This window comes from Peromyscus maniculatus, chromosome 8 (assembly GCF_049852395.1).
Source record: "Peromyscus maniculatus bairdii isolate BWxNUB_F1_BW_parent chromosome 8, HU_Pman_BW_mat_3.1, whole genome shotgun sequence".
NCBI classification, from domain to species: domain Eukaryota; kingdom Metazoa; phylum Chordata; class Mammalia; order Rodentia; family Cricetidae; genus Peromyscus; species Peromyscus maniculatus.
Window position 1 is genome coordinate 63,657,580 of NC_134859.1, and position 22,610 is coordinate 63,680,189.

The 22,610-nt window shown below is 51.0% G+C and overlaps 1 protein-coding gene across 17 annotated transcripts in view; it reads left to right on the forward strand.

Annotated features, from left to right (window-relative positions):
* The window catches only part of Myo18a (myosin XVIIIA), a 104,592-nt gene that overhangs the window by 20,248 nt on the left and 61,734 nt on the right, over nt 1-22,610 (forward strand). The window contains exon 1 of one of the 17 annotated variants that reach the window (XM_076542931.1): nt 20,592-20,680. The exons of 15 other annotated variants lie outside the window; for them this stretch is intronic. Coding sequence is in view for 1 of the 2 variants with exons in the window: in XM_076542934.1 (XP_076399049.1) it covers nt 20,675-20,680 (6 nt within the window). In the remaining variant the exon portion in view is untranslated. Of the gene's footprint in view, nt 1-20,591; nt 20,681-22,610 lie in introns of those variants that run through there. One more of the 17 variants, XM_076542934.1, reaches the window with a different exon arrangement.

A 22,610-nucleotide genomic window follows, 5' to 3' on the forward strand; every position in this document is an offset into this window, starting at 1 on the left:
CAATGGTTGTTTTTGTAGGCGCAGCTCGGCATGGGGGCAGGGTCTTAAAAGTAGCTTGCTCTGAGCCACCCAGGACACTGCCCTCTGCCCTCTGCTTCCTTCTAATCTCTTATTTACATTGAAATGGCTCTGGAAAATACCAGATAGGCAAGCACCCTGACTGGGGGTGGCTGGGGAGTGGGGTGAAGGGGGTGTGTGTGTGTGGCGGGTGGGAACGCAAGTATTTTAAAAATGCTGCAAATCTCTACAGCGTTTCCCAGAAACCACAAGCATGTGCTCTGCCTGCCAGCAGGGTTCCCGCCACCCCACTGCACTGAGCAGCTAGATTCTCCTGGCGAAGCCTGGAGTGGAAGCCAGCATGGTGGGGGAGCAGTGGGGATCCACCACCCAGTTGAGGTAGGGGCTCCCCTGCTGCCAGGACACGACGTCTGTCTGGCGCCTCCATTGTCAGTCCTGTGGTACGGAAGTGCCCCAGGCACCAGGCAAGTCTGTGGGCACCTACTGTGTCAGATAGGCTTGGTTTTCATGGTTTCCATGTCCCCTGTGGAGCAGTTTCGGGGCGGGGGGGGGGGATGGGGGGTGGAGGGGGGCAGCCGATTCCAGCTACCGGACGGTGGTTGGCAACAGCCTTGGAGCTGTTCAACACAGAGGACAGTGTCCACACACTTGGTTTTCAGTTGGCTGCAGTTGGGTTGGGAGACTATTTCCTTAGACCTGGGTCACCACCAACTCTGGGTCCCTTAATCCCCCGCCATATGCCTCCCGGCAGCAGGGCAGGCACAGCCTTCAGCCCTGGCTGGCTCAGCCTCCACTTTGCATAGACTCTGGCCTGGAGGAATATGTGGTGGCCAGTCCAGTGTGGATGTGGGGGCAGGTGGGCTCCCGAGTGGCGATGACTGGATCAGGATAGGATGACACAGAGCAGGAAAGCCTTGAGGAATGGCAAGTGATGACAGGCGAGGCTGTCAGTCTTGCTTATAAACTCGCCGCCGCTGCAGACCTGAGTCCTCTGATGCCCCAAGCCTGGAACCCTTCTCCTTCCTGGCCTTTCTGCAATGAAGGAAGGGGAGCTAGAGGTGACTGGCATTCTCAGTTGTCCCCGAGAGTCCGCTGGAGGAATGAACAGCAGGTGTCTCCAGTGTGACCGGAGACTGAGGACGGAACAGAAGAAGGGGAGCTGAGGAAGCCCCGAGAAGGGCTAGGACAGCTGCCCTTGGCAGGTTAGGGTGTGGTCCCCCCAGGCCGGAGGAGGGACTCACTGAGCCGCCCCCTTCACAGCTTCCCTTGCAGACCCTGGATCTAGGGGGCATGGACTTGGCCTTTCTCCCCATCCTTTCAGGCTCTCCTCAGAACTCCGGGTGGCAGGGCCGCTCCTCTGACAATGGCAGGCCCCTCCGCCTTACACAGGGCCGGGCACTGTTGTCCTTCTGTGTGGACCCTGGGAGAAGTTGAAGGGGTAGGGCCAGTGGAGGGCCCGTCAGGTGGGTGTCCAACCCTGAGGTTCTCATTGGTTCCTAATCTGGAATTCTGGGGCATTCCTCCTGTCCACAGTACTTTGCCCTGCATGCCGCATGCACACAGGCACATTTCCCAAAGTTTGAATGTCACTTCTTCCGGGAAGCCTTCCCCGGTTCTCTCAGGCCATGTCTGGGTCCATCTTAGCAACCCCCCCCCCCCCTTCTCCTTCATAGCATCTGTTGGGACTTGGTTAGTTACCCGCTTGTTTCTCCATAAGATGGTCCTTTAGCCAGAAACTGGGTTCCCATTCTCTTGTTTGGTCTTCTTTGTGTAGCTAAGGTTTGGTTGCTAGCGCTCTCTCCTCTTTGCCAGGCTCTGGTGACCTGTCTGCAGTGTGGTGCCTTCTCTTGCGTGTTTAGGACTTGGCATCTCTCACAGGCGAGGAGAGAATGAGGTTCTACAGGTATCCGGGAGCAGGATCCTGGCGAGGGAGAGAGACCCAGGTGCGGCCTGTTCCTGTGCCTGCAGGGAAGTCCCCATGAGCCCCTGGAGAGCCAGGGTTACCAGGAAGCCCACAGTGTCCGGTCCAGAAGCCCCTAGTGGAATGTGCCTATCTGCAGGTCTCTGAGGGGTTGGAATGTGGCTTGGGCTCCCGGCTCCCTCTTCCCTCCTGCTGTTTTTCTCCAGGCTGCCTCCGTGCTGGAATGTCGGCAGGCTGGGAAGGTTCATGGTAAGGATCTCTTCCAGTCTCAGCAACAAATTCCAGCTGGAGCCTGAGGACAGCTCCCACATGGGTACAGAGGCCACCAGACAGCGCGGCGGGAGTGCTGGGCCAGTGGGAACGGATGTGTTCTAGGATCCCAGAGTGGTGGGCTTTCCGTCCCCACAGGCAGATGTAAACATCTCTCCCTCTCTCGGCCCGGTCCTGAGGAAGCTCGGCTTCAGGAGCAGCAGGACTCAGTAGTGGGAAGGGAAGGCCTGGGAGGCCCGAGGGGAGAGGAGGCTGGGTCCTTTCCCACAAGGCCTTGCCTTGTCCAGCCCTGACATGAAACAGGAAGGGAGCAGGCTCAGATTACATCTTCAGGTGGGGCCTGCCTACCAGCACCAGGTTCTCTGGTCCATGGGGGACCATCCAGACTCCCCTGAGTTCGTCAGCCATCTCTGTCTTCGTAACGTTTCTAGGACCTGGCTCCTGGCTCGGTGACCTTTGCAGCTCCTGTACCCTTTGTCCCTTGGTCTCATTTCTTTTCCCTCCCATTCCCTTCTCCGTAAGGAGCTGACTCACTTCCTCCCGCCTCCCTGACTCTTCTGACTGCCAGGCCCTGTGGCAAACAGGGTGTACACCGGGAGAGAGCTCTCCCTCACCCAGGGCCCTTCAGTGGGACTGGGAGGCTAGCCTTGGCTCTGGAGTAGGAAAGCGCTGACTGTGAGGTGGTAAGGAGGGGTGGTTCCAGGCCATAGGGATCCCCCCCCCCGCCCCCCCGCCCCCCGCCATTGTGCAGTCTGGGCAGGGCACCAGGGAGCACCTGCCCGTGTCACACTGTGGGCTTGTCTGGGGAGGGGACTGACCGTCCCAGCCCTGTGATGAAGCAGCCCAGGCTTTCACGGGAACTATAGGCTCCTGCAGAAAGCGAGATCTCAGCTCTGGGTGGCATGGGCCAGAGGCCAAGTGGTGACCGCACGGTCAGGCAGCCTGAAGACGTCATGACCCTCTGTGACACCCCGTCACGCCCAGGCCCATCACACTGAAGGGGCAGTAGTTGGAGGTTTCAATAGAACCTTCCAGATGTGCGGTGAGGGACAAAGATTTGATGCGGTCTCCTGTGTGAGTTCTTGCTGCTGGGCTCTGCCTCCTCCCTCCTTAATGAAATGGTTTGATTGTAGAACCAACTACAGAAGCCCTGGCTGGGCTGGTGTCTTCCACCTCACGGGCTGTGCGGGCTGTCACAGCCTGTGTGCCTGACGATGTAGGCACTGGGGGGGGGGGGGGGACCCAGCCTGTGCTGAGTCTAGCAGAGCCTTGTATCCTTCAGAGAAGGTGCCTGGGTTACTACCTAGAGGACCAGGCACAGGGTGGGATCAAGTCCCTGCTCATTTGGATATACATCAAGATTAAGAAGAAAAAATAGTGGGGACTGGCAAGATGGCTCAGTGGGTAGAACGGATAGAGGATTGAGTTTGGAGCACTGTACTCATATAAAAAGCTAAGTGTATGGAATGCCTGTCATTCTAGCATTGGGAGGCACAGACGGTAGATCTTGAAGGCTTACCACCGGCCAGCCAGACTGACTGTCACTGAGCACCCGGTTCGGTGATAAACCCTGTCTTCGTGAAAAGAAGCAATGGAACTGGAGAGATGCTTAGCTCAGCAGTTAAGAGGTTATTGCTCTTGCAGAGGACCTGGGCTTGGCTTCTAGCATCTCATGCAGGCTCACAACCATCTGGAACCCCAGTTCCAGGAGACCCAATGCCCTCTGTGGTGTACATACATATATGCAGGCAAAACACTAATACACATAAAATTAAAACGAAATAAATCTTTAAAAAAATAAAAAAAGAAAGAAAAGGTAGAAAGGTAGAGAAAGATGCCTGACATCAGCCTCTGACCTACACACACACAGACAGACCACATATACACACACACACACACACACACACACACACACACACACACACAGGTACACAGAGGCACACACAAACATGCATACACCATACACACAGATACACAGAGGCACACACAAACATGCATACACCATACACACAGATACACAGAGGCACACACAAACATGCATACACCATACACACAGACACACAGATATACAGAGGCACAGACAAACATGCACACACACACACACAGATACACAGAGGCACACACAAACATGCATACATGCATACACCACACACACAGATATACAGAGGCACACACAAACATGCATACACCACACACACACACACACACACACACACATAGAGGTACACTGAGGCGTACACAAACATGCATTTGCGCGCGCACACACACACACACAGGAGTTGGGGGAGGGATAGATATCAATAGAGGCAAGAGAGAAACTGGGCCCACAGCCTTTGAGGCAGGGTGTGTGTGTGTTGGGAAAGCATGGCTGAGGTCTCCCTTCTGGAATCTAGTGACAGCAGACAGCCCTGTTCCCCACAGCACGGAGCTGTGCCCAACAGTGCCGCCGCTGTACTGTGGCTTCAGAGTCTGGCCTCAGGACTTCGGGATGACAGGAGTTTCTTGTGTAGGCTGTGGGGACTGGGGAAAGTGAGGGGTACCCTTGCCCTCGCTGGTGGAAGCCAGTCACACTGCGAGCACGCGGAGGCCCCTCTGTGTTCACTTAGGCACTGTGACTGGTTCTTGCTCCACTGGACTCTGGCTTTATCCTTAGCGTGAGAATGGCCTAGCTGCTGCCCATGTACCCCTTGCAGAGTCTAGACAGAGCTGTTATTTTTTCCCAGACTCTCCAAAGCATTTTTTTTTTTTTTTTTGCTATGCCTCCAGCCCTTCCTTGGTCCTTCCCTTCTCTGTCCATATGAAACTCCCCAGAAGAGGAGTGGTGCCTCTGGGAAGGCAAAGCTGAATGTTTCCACTTTACCCAGCCCATCTGTCTTTTCTTCAGCGGTTGGTGTTCAGTTGTCTCTTCTCTGTCATTGGAGAGGGACCTCGCTGGGTGTGACGGACATCTGTAATCTATCGTATCTCTTGGGAGTTGGAGGCAAAAAGATCAAGAGTTCAAATTTAGCATCAGCTACACAGCAAGTTTGAGATGAGGCCAGCCTAGGCTACATAAGACTGCCTCAACAAACAAACAAAAACAAACAAACACACACAACCAAAAGGGACTGGAGAGAAGAGACGTCTCAGTGGCTAAGAACACTTGTTCTTGCAGAGGATCAGGGTTCAGTTCTCATATGATGGCTCATGACACCCGTAACTCCAGTTCCAGAGAATCTAACACCCTTTTCTGACCTCTGTGGGCACCAGGCACGCACATGGTCCACATACATACCTGCAGACAAAACACTCTTACACATAAACATATGAAAGTAAATAAATCTAAAAATGTTTGACTTATTAAAAAAGAGTAAAGACGGGGGGGGGGGGGTAACACAATCTGTAAAAGGTGCCCTTCTGGTTGCTCCTCCCACTCTCAAAGTCCTCACTGCATCTCGTACCTTCCCTGTAGGAGCATGGCATGGCACACAGGGCAGTGTCAGCTGGGGGCTGGCTCTGTCTGTAGGAACTGCTCCCAGCTCATCTGGGACAAGAAGGAGGAGGAAGGCAGCGCACAGAGAAAGGCCCAGAAATCAGGACTGTTGTGTGCTTGTGTGGGCATTTTCAATGTGTTGTAACGTTTTGGGCAGTGTGTGGGCTCTAGCTGGATTGCCTGGTTCAAATCTGGCCTTTAGCTGAATGACCTTGGACAAATTCTTTCATTTCTTTGGGCTTTATTTCCCTCTACTATAAAATGAGAGTGATGATGGTGCTTTGTTCTGAGTGTTCTGAGGACTGATGCAGATAGTGCATTTATAGTCATTTTGAGTAATGCCTCAGAACTATTAAGGAAGTTTCCCACATCCTCAGAGGGTGTAAAATCCTTAGTGGACACCCCAAATCCTGCACATACTGTTTTTTCTACATGCATATTTATAGTAAAGTTTAATTTATAAATTAGGAAACAGTAAGAGATTAACAGTAATAGATAAAATAATCCTAACAGAATGTTGTAATAAAATTTATAAATTACCATGTGCAGTGATTGACACCTGTAATCCCAGCATGTAGGAAGCGGAGGCAGGAGGATTAGAAATTCAAGATCACTCTGGACTACATAGTGAGTTTGATGCCATCCTGGGCTACATGAGACCCTATCCAAACACACGCACGCACACGCACATGCACACACACAAAAACAAGCACATGACAAATCTGAAGAATTATTTGTTGCTGTGAACTTGCTATTATGACTGAAACCACAGCAGGTGGAACCATGACTAAGGACTGCTGTGCGGGCTCAGAAGTGAGCATCACTGTCATCAGTCCAGCTCTGAACCCCAGGAAGTGCTCGGTGTCTGGCATGGAGACCATCTGCCCACGGGAGTGCTGCAGGCTCCATTCCTGCTCATGACTCAGCTGAGCGTCCTTGACTCATGCCCTCGGGCTGGGGCTTTTGCCCAGAGTGTCTTTCCAGTGGAAACAGGGAAGCAGCCCCAGCTTCCTCGAGGCCCCTCTGGAACCTCTTCCTATTTGCTTTCTGGCGGGCAAACCTCCTCTGCTCCGCCGTTGTCTGTCTTCATGCCCGTCTTGCTCCCAGGAGCCCAGCTCCAGCAGCGCTTAGCAAGCGTAGGCAGAGAACTAGAGGCAGCCCCCGCCGGCGATTTCCTGGCTTCGTCCTCGTCCTCATGACACATAGGAGTTTGCCCAGACTCTCTTGTGTGGACTTTCTAACGAATTTAGCAAGACCCTCAGTCCCTGTGGTAGAATGTTCTGGCAGTCAGGTCCACTCTGTTGCCTTGTTCTTCCATGCACCCAGGCCTGGTAGAGCTTGTCTGAGCCACTCTAGCAGGTGCCCAGAGTCCACTCCTCTTCCTCATTTACTCCATTCGGCTGGCTAGAAGTTGATGTCCAATTATGGCCTTCAGGGCCCCATGACCGAAGACCTGACCTGGGACAAGGTGACTTCGTTGCTTTTATTTGCCCTTGAACATTGAAGGTTTCGTTTAGGTCTGTTCTGGGGGACTACCAACCACTGTGAGTCCGGCAGCCAGTGCCGTGGTGGGGAACCCTCAGGCCGTTACATTCCAGACGCCTTACCCGTGCCTGGCCCAGAGACTGGAAACAAGGACGGATTGTGCTGGACTGAGGGGCTTTCTCCCAAGCCAGGACGCCTTGGGGTGGAGGCAGGCTTCCATTCAGGCTGTCTTTTCAGCCCTGTGGCATCTGGCTTCTGCTCATTGGCTGGAGGCTAATTGTGATTGCTCCCCCTTCCCCATTTCTTTTTGAGGCCCAGGGAACAAGATGTGTCACTTGGGACAGGGTGGAAGCAGACTGTGGGCAGGGGTGAAGAGAACAGGAGCAAGGCAGGGACACCCTCGGGAGGAGGCTTGCACCAGGCTGCCCTGAAGCACCCTGGAGGGGGGTCTCCTGGACCAGGGCTGTCCGACAGAAAACGCTGTGAAGACAGAAATGTTCTGTGGTCCTGCGGCCACTGAACGCTTGGAATGTGGCTAGTGCAACAGAGAAAGGGAACTTTATATTTTATTTTATTTTAATTTCAGGAGAAATAGTCCTGATGTTTTGATTTAACTTAGATTTAAATGGCCACCCAGTGGCCAGTGGCTACTGTGTTGAACAGTGCGGCTCCACAAGGCTCCCCGAAGTGTGGAGAGGGGGCGGGGAGGTAGGTCTGGCAGTCTTATCTCCTTCTGCAGAGTGCCCCGCTCCCCCTTGCCCCTCCCCCTCCTCCAGGCTGGGCCCGGTGGCATTTCCCCTTCCTTTCCGGAAGGAAGGTTGGGTCTCTCTGGCAGCTTCTCCACTTCGCCAGCTCTGGAATCCCGATGCCCGGGGGACAGCAGGCCCCTGGCAGTGTGCCACCACAACTGGGGCACTGCTTCCTCATCCTGCCAAGCGTGACTCCTGCCCGGCCTGGTAACGACACAGGTGCTCACACGCCCGCCCCGGTGGGTTTGGCGGGCTGTGCACGTGGGGGCGGGGGTGGAGACCAGGTAGGCAGAGCAGAAGCCTTCTCTTCCTGCTCCTGCGGGGCCTGGGATGGGCTTTGTTGTTACTTCAAAGGGTTCTAGAAACAGGCCCAGTGAAGGCCTCCAGAGGTGAACATACAGATCTTCAAACACTGGCTCTGTGTCGTCATCGTCCTCCCCTCCCCCACCCCACCCCAACTAGGGGAACCTGAGGGTGTCTGGGGGGGCCTCTCTGACTTTGGGAAGGATTCATACAGTTCAGCATTCACACCCTGGAAGACCTCCCTGGGGCCTTGCTAACCAGTGAGGCCAACCCTGACGCTGGTTTTCCTTGCTGCTTCTGTGCAAACAGAGAAGAGTGGTCATTTATATGAAAAGAGCACAATACTTCATTATGCTCATTCTCGAGTGTTGGCCAGACAGGAATGGGATGTGAGCATAGTTGAATGTGGTGTGTTTAGGTCAACCCAGAGCGTGGAAGGCTCGGGCAGACTGTCATCAAGACTGGTCCTGGGCTTTGGGCCTTGTGGAGGGTTGGGAAAGCAGAGGCAATTTGGAAATCCCCCCCGGAGCTGAGGAAATCCCCAGCAACTGAGAGTCCCTAGAGAGAAGCAGGACCCTGGAGCCACCAATCAGGTGGACTCTCCCTTGAATTGGACTTCTTAGTTTTTGGAGCAGACACCAGTTCTTGGCAGAGCAGGCAAAATGGTGTGGCGGTACTGGGCTCTGAGCAAACCTTTGGATGTGTGGAATGGAGGGTATGGGGTGTGTGTGGCTGATCCCTGACTCCAGGACCAGTGATCTCCTCTCCTTGCCCACTGACTCTACTGACTGCTTGTCTCATCCCTCTCTCCACTATAAAATCCAGGGCGTCCTTTGAATCTTCCAACTGTAAACTCAGGTATCCATTCATTCATTTTATTCCATCAGTAAACGCTTATTAAATGTCTTCTATGTGTTGGAACTATTTCAGGTACTAAGGATAAGTCAGTAGTGAAAAAAAAATGTAGGCGCCAGCTCATTTTTGCACCTTCTTTGCCGGCTCTCTCCTGGGTAAAGCGAGAGGCCATCTTGCGGCTGCAGCCCCCTTGAAGCCTCTGCTCCCCGGGATGCTTGCTGGGGGCGGGGCCCAGCGGAGGCCAAGTCCTGCAGCCTCCTGGGTGCCAGCAGATCCATGAGAAGGGGAAGGCTGCCCTCTGCCGGGCTCCGGTGGAGCTGCAGGGCGGAGCGAACCTGGAGCTCCAAGCGCATGTGCTAAGCCTGGCTCCACCCTTGCGCTGGCGGCTGGGCGGAACAGGAAGTGCGGAGATATTTCCAGGCTAAGATGTATTTGACCGCCACTGAGACCTCTCGGTGTCTGGACTTTGAGCCAGTCGGGGTCGGCCCCTATCTATGAAGTCATCTTTAGTCTTCTTTAAGGAGTTTAGCCTTTCCCCTTTCAGAATCCACCAATCACTTTAGTGTATTAAATACGGAGGCACCCCTGCTTTGGTGTTTTCTGTAAATACTGTCTTTAAAGCTAGGAACCTTGTCTTTCAGCCATTTGAGATTCTTCTTTTGAGAATTCTCTGTTTAGCTCTTTAGCCCATTTTTTTGTTTTTTGTTTTTTCGAGACAGGTTTTCTCTGCGTAGCTTTGCGCCTTTCCTGGAGCTCACTCGGTAGCCCAGGCTGGCCTCGAACTCACAGAGATCCGCCTGGCTCTGCCTCCCGAGTGCTGGGATTAAAGGTGTGCGCCACCACCGCCCGGCTAGCCCATTATTTTAATCGAATTGTTCAGTATTTTGATGTCTAGTTTCTTGAGTTCTTTATATACTTTGGAGATCAGTCCTCTGTCAGATGTGGGGTTGGTAAAGGTCTTTTCCCATTCTGTAGGCTGTGTTTTTGTCTTATTGACCGTGTCTTTTGCCCTACAAAAGCATTTCAGTTTCAAGAGGTCCCATTTATTAATTGTTGTGCTCAGTGTCTGTGCTGCTGGTGTTATATTTAGGAAGTGATCTCCTGTGCCAATACATTCAAGAGTACTTCCTACTTTCTCTTCTATTCAGTTTAGTGCAACTGAATTTATGTTGAAGTCTTTGATCCACTTGGACTTGAGTTTTGGGTGTACGACTTTAATCCCAACACTTGGGAGGCAGAGGCAGGCGGATTTCTGAGTTCGAGGCCAGCTTGGTCTACAGAGTGAGTTCCAGGACAACTAGAACTACACAAAGGGACTCTGTCTCTAAAAAAATAAGAAACAAACAATCAAAAAACCCTTTTCATGGCCTTGCTCCGAGCTGTCTGTACCGTGTGTCTATCCCCCCCCCCCCCCCCCGAGACATTCTCAGCCTTTGAGTCTCCCCAGAACTCGGTTGGTGCCCCTTGCTGGAGGAGCATGGGCTGACTTCAGTTGTACCTATTGGAATGCATTTATTCTTTCCTCTGCTGGCCATTTTCTGGGGGGGAGGTGGGAGGGACTTAGAATCGAGGTCCCTGTTGTGTGCCACTCACCCATTCTTATATATGCCTCATCTCTAAGCAGAGTCCAGTGGTGGATGAGTGGCATCCCACCTCTGCCTGCTCAAAGGGTGGTTTGTTCTCCGGAGACGGGAAAGAACCAGACCTTGTGTTGCCCCACGACATTCATGGTGAGGTGGTCCGCTGCATTGCTAGCGGATGGCCAGCTTCCTCAGCCTCTCCAGCTTCCCGCCAGGCTCACCGAGGCTCTGCTTAGTCATCTACTGGGCCGACGACCTCTCACCTCATCGTTCTACCAGCATGGCGGGGCAGAGTTTTGGCCCCACGTGGATATCCTCTTTACTCAACCTCATTCCATCCAGCTTATTATTGCACCTTCTAGATGAGTTGGGTAAAATCCTGTGGCTTGTTGAATTACCTACTGTGTACTTAGTATTGGAGAGTAGGATGGTGTTGAGTAAGTCTTCCAGGAAAATAAACAGTTAAATATACCCCCAGCACCAACAGCCAGAAGAGCAACTCATTCAAGTTTGTCATCACATCCCCCCACACTGCAAAGGCAGGGACCTGTACTGGGTCTTGAACACAGGGCTTCAAGCATAATAGGCAAGCACTCTACCACTGAACGACAGCTCTTCAAATTCATTTTGATGAGTAAAACCGATGAACACTGAACAGTTGTATTTTCCTGAAGTCACCAATCTGTCCCAGCACCAAGGTCCTATTTTATCTGGCTCTAGCCTGCAACAGAATTGTTATAAACCTGGGTTCTGGCCTGGAGCGATGGCTCAGAGGTTAAGAGCACTGGCTGTTCTTCCAGAGGTCCTGAGTTCAATTCCCAGCAACCACATGGTGGCTCACAACCATCTGTAATGAGATCTGGTGCCCTCTTCTGGCATGCAGGCAGAACACTGTATACATAATAAATAAATAAATCTTTAAAAAAAAAAAACAAAACTGGGTTCTGAGTGCTACCCATTGTTTAGCTCCAGGGCCAGACAACCAAAAAGCATAGACCAGAACAGAGTCTGGGAAAGCTGTATGCATGTGTGCAACAGGTCTTTCTTTGGACTGCCAGCTCCCGAATAATGACATGGAGACTTATTACTAATTATGAAAGCTTGTTTGGCCTTAGCTTAGGCTTGTTCCTAACTAGCTCTTATAACTTAAAATAACCTATTTATATTAGTGTACATTCTGCCACGTAGCTCATTATCTCTCCTCAGTACCACATGTCTGACTTCCTCCCTAGCTGGCTGGCAAATCTCCACCTCAGTTTCTTCCCAGAGTTTCTCTCTTTGTCCGGAAGTCCCATCAATCCTCTCCTGCCTAGCTATTGGCTGTTCAGGTTTTGATTAAACCAAGCAGAAGGTACCTGAGGCAGGTAAGGAAGGACAGAGACACATCTTCAAGACACAATGTGATCAAATATCCTGCAACACGTGTGTGTATTCCACGCTTGCCCTCACCAGAGCTTCTGCCAATCTCTGCAAACACCATCCAGCTGTGGGAAAGATGGCTGGCTTTTGTTGTAGCCTGGCTTGTAGAACAGCTAGACAGCAGCTTGCTGGCTAGAATGTGGAGGACAGGTCTCTACAGATGGCATATAAAGAGGGCAGAAAGTGGTCCTTATGGGAGAGCAGGCTTAAACATCTGACATCAGCCGATAACCACTCAGAACATTAGATTAGTCTCTGTAGTCATGGCATACACACAATAAACTTCAATGAGTTCAATGATATGTTTGTGCAAGAAATCATATTGGCCTAAAATTATAAAAGTAGTATTTTGGGTATTTTTATTATGTGTTGTATACCCTGTATATTGTACTTCCAAAGTGATATATTGTATAGAATGGTACAGTGGCTCCCCCATCATCCACAGGGGATGTGTTTCAAGATCCATAGGAAATGCCCGAAAGCTTGGCTAATACCAAGTCCTATAAATAACTTTTTTTTTCTGTATGCATACCTATGGTAAAGTTTAATTTATAAATTAAGCACAGTAAGAGATTAATAGTAAGTAATAAAATAACAGCAATAATAACAACATGCTGTGATTAAAGGTTATGTGAATGTCAATTCTCTCTCCAAAAGTCTTACTGTGTTCTCACCTCCAGGAAGCCCTTTGCAGCTTCTGTTTGCGTGTCTGAGTCGCTGGCTCCACTACTCCCCACTTTAGTATTTTTTTATTTAACAGTTCTGGTGACTGAACCCACAGCTTTAAGCATGCCAAGCAAGTCCTCTACCACTGAACTGCCTTCCCATCTCTGAGGTCATTATTAAGTAGAATTATTGTTATTGTTATTGTTAGAATTATTAAACACAGCCCCCAGGATCTTGTGACAGTCTGCCTCATAGCCAGGATGGCTACTCAGTGACTCTTGGACAGACAGCATTTGTGGCATGGATTCATGTCTTGGTTAGGACAGAGTGGGATGATGGGAAATTTCATTGTGCTACTCAGAACTGCATGTAATAAAAGTTTATAAAACTTGCTGGGTGGCAGTGGCGCACACCTTTAATCCCAGCACTCGGGAGGCAGAGAGGCGGATCTCTGTGAGTTCGAGGCCAGCCTGGTCTACAGAGTGAGATCCAGGACAGGCACTAAACTACACGGAGAAACCCTGTCTCAAGAAACCAAAAACCAAACAAACAAACAAAAACTTATGATAACTGTTTATTTCTGGAATCGTCTAATATTTTCAAACCATGGTTAATCTCAGACAACTGAAAGTCTGGACCATGAAACTTCACAGAAAGGGATTGCTACAAAACCACATGTACTATACTTGCTGAACAATTTTAGGGATTTTAGATTTATTTATGTGTATGTGTGTGTGTGGGGGGGTTGCCTACTTGTATGTCTTTGCACCACATACGTGCCTGGTGCCTGGGGAGGCCAGAAGAGGGCATAGGATCTTCTGAGACTGGAGTTACAGATGGGTGTGAGCCACCTGTGGGAGCTGGGAATTGAACCCAGGTCCTCTGGAAGAGCAGCAGCCGGTGTGGTCTTCGCTAGTGAGCCGTTCCTCCAGCTCGGGGAGTTTCTACTCTGCCCTACTTTTGTATTACGTGATGATGGCAGAGTCTGATCCTGCATAATGTGTGACCTCCGTATGCAGCAGAGCCCCACACCAGGTGTGATCAGGAGCCGCTGCTGAGGTGTGCAGGTAGGGAAGGTGATCACTGCTGTGGTTTTACACGATAATTTAGTGGTGTTAATCATGTAGTTACCACCTACAATTTAATTTGTCAAGCATAAGCTTATATGTGCTATCTTCTATTCTCACAACAACCACACAAGGCAAGAATCACATTACACTACCGTAACGGGGAAGAGAAGAGGTGACTTGAAGAAGTGGAATAATTCTGTCTTAGATTAGATGGCGAGAAAGAGGCTCAGCCGGGATTCAGCCTCAGGGTGTGCTATTGCTCTGTCCCTTTTGTGCTATACTTCGGGGTGGGCCATTTATTTATTTATTAACTCATCCATTTATTTGATTGTTTGTTTGAGGCAGGGTTTCTCTGTGCCGCTTTGGCTGTCTTGGAACTCACTCTCTACACTTCGGGGTGGGCCATTTATTTATTTATTAATTCAATCATTTGTTTATTTGTTTGTTTGAGACAGGGTCTCTCTGTGTAGCTCTGGCTGTCCTGGAACTCACTCTGTAGACCCGACTGGCTTTGAACTCAGAGAGATTTACCTGCCTCTGCCTCTGCCTCCCGGGTGTTGGGATTAAAGGCCTACGGTTACCACCATTCAGCCGGCCTTTTATTTTTTAACCCTTTCTTCCACCCCAGAAATGTATCGTAAAGAAGACAGAGCTAGAGGAGGGTCTCTAGGAATGAGGAGAACTGGGCAGGGTGGAGGGGCCGGTGACCATGTGGGCAGGGAGTGTAGGGAGATTTCCATGAGGAGAGGGAAGGGAATGAGGCCCGCCATGGACAGGGAGAGATGACTAGAAAAGTAAAGGCCGAGGGCGAGTGGAATGGGCAGGGTCCAGACTGCTTGGAGGCGGGCGGAGCTGCCTGGGCCTGCTCTGGCGGGCTGTGGAGCTTGCATGGCCACAAAGATGTTCTTGGTCTCATGAAGATGTGGACCATGTGGGCAGCGCCTGCGCAGTAGGACTGGCTGTGGTAACCGGTGAAGCCCAGTGTGGGCTCTGGGGTCTCGGGTCTCTCTCTCTGGCCCAAGAGCCTGCCCTTTTCTCTAGGGGAAGGGAAACTGCTTTGGGGTGATTTCCCTGTGGAACCAAACAGCTCAGGGAGCTGACCAGAGTCAGTCATTCCCACAGACACAGGTGGGGGCGTGGCTGCTTGTAACTCAGAGCAAGACTGCAGGTGAAGTGACCTCGCTGTCACCCAGATGTCACCTTCCGGGGCATCGCTGAAGCTGGCAAGCAGCCCCCATAGAGGATGCTGAGGCTTTGTTGGAAAGCCCAGGCCTTTTGCTTACTGCAGGATCTCGACTTGTTCTGCCCTGGACACTCCTCTCCCAGGCCTGGCTGTATGCTTCTCTGGCCTTTGCAGAAATATTTATTGGAAGGGAGCGGGGCGCCTGGATGCAGGCATACTACGGTCAGGTGAGGGAGAGTTGACAGCCCGACACAGTTCCAGACAGAAGACTCAAAAGCAAACGCCCGGCCACAGAGAGTGCCCGGCCTTCCTCGCGCACCCTAGGCTTGAGCTTGGCGATAGTACTTGATGGGACCGGCACTCTCCGAGAGAGCCTGTGGTGCTGGGAGGCAGGAACCAAGCTGTTGTAGTCAACAGAAAGGCCCAGAGCCATCGCAGTGGGCACAGTTTACCTTGAGTACAGGAGGCTGTGGGAATGGGTTGAATGTGTGAAGGAAGAGGGTGCCAGATCCCCTGGAAGTGAAGTTACAGTTCACTAGTTGTAGGCTACCATGTGGATTTTGGGAATTGCACCTGGGTCCTCTAGAAGAGCAGCTGGTGCTCTTCACCGCTGAGTCATCTCTAAAGCTCCCCCCACACCACCCGCTTTTGGGTTCCTAGTAACCTCAGCATATGAGGATAAAGTTTACTGGAAAGCTAATATACCAGAGAACATTTTCCCCCAGTGCTGGGCGTTCAACTCAGGGTCTTGCAGGTGCCAGGCAAGCGCTCTGTCACTTAGCTACATCCCCCGCCATGTATACAGAATTTCATTTTAGAAACCTCACAGTGATGTATAGGTTGTGTGTGTGTGTGTGTGTGTGTGTGTGTGTGTGTGTGTGTGTGGGTTTACATGGAGGCTGAGATCAATGTTGGGTGTCATAATTGCTCTCCACTTCATCTTTGAGACATGGTTCTCATTGAACCTGGAGCTTACCAATTCAGCTAGACTTAACTGACCTGCAAGTCCTGGGGATCCTCCTGTCTCCACCCTCCCAGAGCTGAGATTAAAGGCATGTGCTGTTGTGCTTGATTTGTTGTCATTTTTTGTTTTCAAGACAATGTTTCTCTGTGTAACAGTTCTGGCTACTCTGGAACTTGCTTTGTAGACAGATTCTGTTTTTTAATGTGATGGGTATTTTGCTACATGTTGTACCCAGAAGAGGGTGTCAGGTCCCCTGGAACTGGAGTTGCAGACAGTTGTGAGCCACCATGTGGGTACTGGGAATCGAACCCAGATCCTCTGAAAGAGGACTCTTAACCCCCGAGCCGTCTATCCAGCTCTCCCCATCCCCTTTAAGATAACAATATTTACTTCTTTTTTTCCCCTTTATCTTTTTTCCTTTGGTTTATATATGGAGGCCAGAGGTGGACACTGGGTGTCCTCTTCAATCTCTTTGTTTTGTTTTTGTTTTTTTGAGACGGGGTGTCTCTGTTATGTAGCCCTGGCTGTCCTGGAAATCACTACGTAGACCAGGCTGGTCTTGAACTCACAGAGACTTGTGAGGCTTACCTATCTATCTCTTCTTCCTGTGTGCTGGGATTAAAGGCATGCCCCCCCCAAGCTGGCTTCCTTCAATCATTTTTTAATAGAAAATTATGTATTTAATTTGTGTATTGTGTGATACCTGCTCATATGCATGGGCAGAGGCCCTGGAATTACAGGCCTAAAACCCAGGCATGTGTGAGCATGTGCATATATGTGTGCACGTGTTCTCTCATGTGTGCCCATGTACGTGTGGGTGTGTCTGTGTATGTGCCACATGTGTGAGAGCACCTGTGGAGGCCAGAAGAGGACGTTGGATTCCCTGGAGCTGGAGTTACAGGCAGCTGTGATGACTTGGGTTCTGGGAACCAAACTCTGGTCTGGTCCTCTGGAAGAGCAGGCCATGCTCTTTCTTCACCTCAGAGCTTCTTCTCCAGCCCCTGTTGTTGGGTTTTAGTGTGGGTTCCAGGGGGGGTTTGGACTCAGGTCCTCACGCTCATACAGCAAGTGTTTTGACTCATTGAGACGTCTCAGCTGTTATGTACATTTTGTTTGCGGTGCCCTCCCCCAAGTGCTGGGTATGGAACCCAGGAGCTCAAATATGCCCCAGCCCCAGGACTGGACAGTGTTTTTAGAACTTTGTATGCACTAAATCTTTTATCCTGTGCTAACTCTGTGCCATAGGTACTATTAGTTCCCCTATTTGACAGGTGAAGAAAATTGAATTGTAGAATGTTTGCTGTGTATAGTTATTATGTGAAAGAACCGGGGTTGGGGATTTAGCTCAGTGGTAGAGTACTTACCTAGCAAACACAAGGCCCTGGGTTCGATCCTCAGCTCAAAAAAAAAAAAAAAAAAAAAAATAAGAACCAAGATCGAACTAGGAAGTCTGGCTTTGAAGGTGTTGTCTCTAACCATGGTATACTGTGAATAATTCCTTTCAAGCAGTAGTTCTCAGGCTTCAATGGGCATCAGAATTACTAGAGGCTTGGCTGGAGCCACAAATACTGGGCCCCACATAGCGCTCTGGATTCAGGAGGCTGGAGTGAGGCTTTAGCATCTCCAACCAGTTTCCAGTTGGTGTGGATGCTGCTGATTTGAGGATCACACTTGGAGAACTCTTTTCTATCTATTCTGTAGTTGCCTCTTGTTGGCTGGGAAATAGTATAAGCATAATTTCCATTGTAGAGATAATGGGGAATTTGGCTACATAACCCACCCACCAACCCAGCCTACCCATTCATCCATCAGTCCATCCATCCACCCATCCATCCATCCAGCCTGCAGTTGGGGCACATGAGTGCTAGGCTTTATGCCTGCCTCAATTCTTGGCCTTGGCTTAAGCCAGAATCACCAGGAGCCTAGCTTAGGGCACACACTGTAATCCCAGTTTTGAGAGCCTAAGACAGGAGGATCTTAAGTTCAAAGCCAGTCTGGGCTACTTAGCCAGATTCTCTCAAAAACAAAACACTAAGCATGGTGGTTCATGCCTGTAATTCCAGCTCTTGGGAGTCTGAGGCAAGATGATTAACTGGGCACCAAAATGTAGTTGGAAGTATGTGGTGGTATTGTGTTCCCCAAAATATTGTGTACCCTAATAAACTTATCTGGGGTCAGAGACAGAACAGCCACAATATTAAACATAGAGGATAGGCAGTGGTAGCACACGCCTTTAATCCCAGAAAGCGAGCTTTTAATCCCAGGGAGTGGTGGTAGAAAGCAGAAAGGTATATAAGGCGTGAGAACCAGAAACTAAAGGCATTTGGCTGGTTAAGCATTCAGGCTTTTGAGCAGCAGTTCAGCTGAGACCCATTCTGGATGAGGACTCAGAGGCCTCCAGTCTGAGGAGACAGGACCAGCTGAGGATCCGGCGAGGTGAGGTAGCTGTGGCTTGTTCTGGTTCTCTGATCTACCAGCATTGACCCCAATAACTGGCCTCGGATTTTATTTTATTAATAACTTTTAAGATTCATGCTACAGAAGTTTTCCTGTGTCCCGTCCTGTCCCACAGCCGCTCAGACCCAAGTAAACACACAGAGGCTTATATTGATTACGAACTGGATGGCCTGTGGCTCAAGCTTCTTGCTTGCTAGTTCTTATGACTTAACCCATTTCTGTTCATCTATAAGTTGCCATGTGGCCATGGCACTGCTGATCTGCTGGCATCTTGCTGCTCCTTGGGCGGCAGCTGGTGTCTCCCCTTACTCTCCTTTCTTCTTTCACTATCTCTCTTGGATTTTCCTGCCTGACTCCATCCTGCCCTGCCATAGGCCAATGCAGCTTTATTTATCAACCAATCAGAGCAACACATATTTACAGCATACAGAAAGACATCCCACAGCAATTAACTGAGAGTTTGAAGTGACCTGGGCTACACATAATGAGTTCCAAGTCAGCCTGGGCTATAAAGTGAGACCTTCTCACAAAAAGTAAAACCAGCACTGGAGAGAGGGCCTAATGGTTAAGAGCCTTTGTTTTTCTTGCACAGGACCTGGGTAAGGTTCCTAGCACCCACATGGTGGCTCACAACCATCTGCAACTCCAGTTCTGGGAGATCTGATGTCTGCTTCTCACTTCCTTGGGCACCACGCACTCATGTGGTACACAGACAGAAATGCAGACAAAACACCCATACACATTAAAAGCAAAACAAAACAAAAGAACACCCAAAGGATCACCTGGAAGGTTTAAAAATTCCAGTGCCCAGGGCTCCTTCCCAGACCAATTAAGTCAGAAACTGAGAGGGAAACGGGGAGATCTAGGTATCATATCCGAAAGTCTTTCAGGGGCTTCAGTGAGCACCACTGTGGGGATGCAGGACCTTGGACACTGCACTGCCTCAGGAGGACCAGAGGACCTCCCTAGGAAGATGCTGTACTTCCCTGGCAAGCAGAGGCTCAAGCTTGTTCCTGATAGCCGGTGTATGTATGTGCATGTGTGTGGCATGGTAAGACTAGGTGACTTGCACAGTGTCGTGTAGAAAGGAGAGCTGGATTTGGTCCTTTTGGGCAGTGCTTATCAGTTTGTTCCTGGAGAACGTCCTAGATGCAGGACAACTGCTGCTTAGAACTAGCTGTGGGTGACAAGCTTGGGTTTTTCCAATCCCTCCCTCCCTGGAGAGGAAGAAGGAAGCAATGACTATTTCCTTTTCTCTATAGACACTTGGCAGGTCCTGTCTTTTTGCTTATTGACTTCTTTCTCCTAGTGCCCATCTCAGCCTATCTATAGTTCTGATGGGTATATTTGGTAGTGTTACTTAGAACCAGGCCAGGATTTCTCACAAGGAACACAAGCTCTTCACTGACAACCGTTGATCATTGGCCAGACACCCCCAGTTTCCTCTGTTTGCAGGGCTAAGACCCACCCCTCCCTCCCCACCCACCCCACTTTCCTCTGCCTGTGCAGCAGCTGGCTGGTGTGTGGGAGAGGGAAATGTAGACAGAGGGAGAGCGATTGATTCCCTGCGTGTCTCTGTGCATCTGTTATGAGGCGGTAGCAGAAGGGACCCAGCCTGATCTTGTGGGTCTCTGCGCTTTCTGGACTTTCAGGACTGCTGCGTGACTGCTGCCTGGGCCTAGTGTGCACCGACCTTGTATGTCATGGTGGTTGCAGTATTAGGATCTCCATACAGTAATTAGATGGCAGAGTTAGGCGTAGGATTGACGTGCTCTCAAGTACACCGTGCTGTGATTGAGTGTATGCCTGCTGGTGTGTGTGTGTATGCGAGCGTGCATGTGCTAGCCTCAATCTTGGCCCGAGGGGCCGGGGGCTGCAGGTCTCAAATTCCTCTGCTATTTTTAGGGGCCATATCAGTTCAGCTGTCCAGGAGCCTGAGTGTGTGTCAGAAGGAAAGTGCCACCCTTCCTCTCTCCTGTCCCTGACCCCAGGACACTGTCTGTCCCGACCCATGCCCTTATTTGAATAGCCTCCTTTCCCCTCCACCCAGACCCCATTGCTCTCTGGCCGTGGGCATACCTGGTACCCGCTGTCCTCCAGCCTCTGCTGTCTCCACAGCTCTGGCAGGGTTGGGCAGCTGCAGCGGGAGGGGCCTGGGAGAGGGAGGGGACCAGGGGCGGGGCTGCAGCCTGTGCTATTTTGAGCTGCTAACGGGAGCAGCAGAGAGGAGACTCCTTGCTCTGGGCTGCTCCAGGCCAGGCCATGCGGGTGAGTGTCCTTCTGACCCCCAACCCCGGAAATGCCCCAGGCTCCCCGTGATGTTTTCTCATTTAAGAAAGGAAGGTGTCCTGTTATTTCCCCAGATGTGGCAGAAGTAGGTGGAGAGGAAGGGGTGGTGCCGCCTTGGGGCTCCTCTCTCAGTTACTTGGTTGAAAGGGCAGTGCACAGCTCCAGCTGCCTCAAAACCTCTAAGAGACAAGGCACATATTAGGCCTGACTCATGATTTGGGGAGCATTGATAGGAGTCATCTTCTAAACCTCAGTTTCCTGGGGCTGCCTCCCACACCACAGGATGAGGCACGCCTTTCCCACAGTAAGACTGCTATGGAGGCTTTTATTTCTTCCAAAGCCCAGGAACCCAAGCATCTCTTTGGAGATGTTGGTCCTGCTTTGGGCTGGTATTGTGGCCCCTTCTCTAGATAGGACTAGACAGGGAAAAAGGGCTTAACAGGGGATGGTCCTCGAAGTTGGCTGGAATCTTCTTATTGTCTTCAGGAAGAACCCAGCATGGCCTCTTCTATTCCTGTGCCCAGAATTACTTAGAAGGGACACAATGTAGCATCTCAGGATGCCCTGTCTATGAGCCTCTTTTTATTTTAATTTAAAGAAAACTCTTTATCTTTGTGTGTGTGCGCACACGTGCGTGAGTGTGTGTATGTGCGTGTGAGCGTGTGTGTGTGTGTGTGTGTGTGTGTGTGTGTACATGCACGCATGAGCACACATGTACATGCCTTGGCATGTGTGTGGAGGTCAGAAGACAACTTGTGTGAGTTAGTTTTGTACTTCTACCATATGAATTCTAGGGACCAAACACAGGTTCTCAGGCCTGGTTGGCAACAAGCGTCTCTACCTACTGAACCATCCTCCCCCCCCCCCCCCATGGCTCTCTTTTAGCAGAGATCATTCCAGAGAAGTAAGTTCCTTAAAAAAGCAAGTGAGGAGATACATAGCTGCCTCCCAGGCCATCCTGTCCTCCCCTCTACTCCCCCAGCCACTAAGGGTAAGGTTTTCAATTGAGTCAGCAGTTGGCAGAGTGTGGGCTGGCCTAGTGCGGAGGTGTATCAGAAGCCTGAGATATGCCCATAGCATTTGTATCTCTCTGTGCCCAAGGAATTGCCCTGTCCCAGCTGCCAAACTGGCACCATTGTGGAGGTGTGTGTGGGCAGAGCAGGGTGGTGCCGGAGAGAGCTCTTTGCTCTGTGAGCGGGCTGCTTCCTGCTCTGGCCTACTCCCCACCCCGTCCTGCGTACCCAGGACACCAGTACCTTGACTGTCACAGATTCAGGGCCGTGGGAAATGATGCTAGCAGATGGCACAGTGCCCTGCAGAGGAGCCTTGAGTGTCCTCAGGGAGGGGAGGCCTCCAGCAGGCCTGTCTGCCCGTCGGAGGAAGCCCTGGCCCTTTTGCAACCGCAGCGGCAGCAGGAAGCCATCCCATGCACCTGCTTCCTCCGGGCTGATGGGCAGTGGCCCGGGGTTCTGCTGCTTTCTGTTCCGCCCTGCAGTGGGGGAGGGCTCTGGCTAGAGGCTGGCCCTGAGGGCCCGCTCCTCTTCCTCCGGCTGGCAGTGTGGCCTTCAGGCCCTTCCCTGAACTGCTGTCCTTTAGAGCAGCTCTTTGAAGAGTGTGTTCAGGTCGTGAGTGGAGAGCCAGGTCTTGCATGGAAACCACTGCTTTCTACCCAAGCTGTTGCTACTGATGTGGACGGCCCATGGTATGGGTGAACAGGAGGTACTGGGAGGGCTGACCACTTTCCCTTCAAGTAAGCCCTAAAGGCTTCATAGAAGACAGATTGGAGTGTGGCTCCTCAATCTGCCACTTGCTGTCATGAGGCGAGGGAAAGTCACATGATCTTCTGGGGCTCCTTTTGCTCATTTGTAAAGGAAAACTCACGCTGGTGTCTGCTTCAAAGGGATGTCGT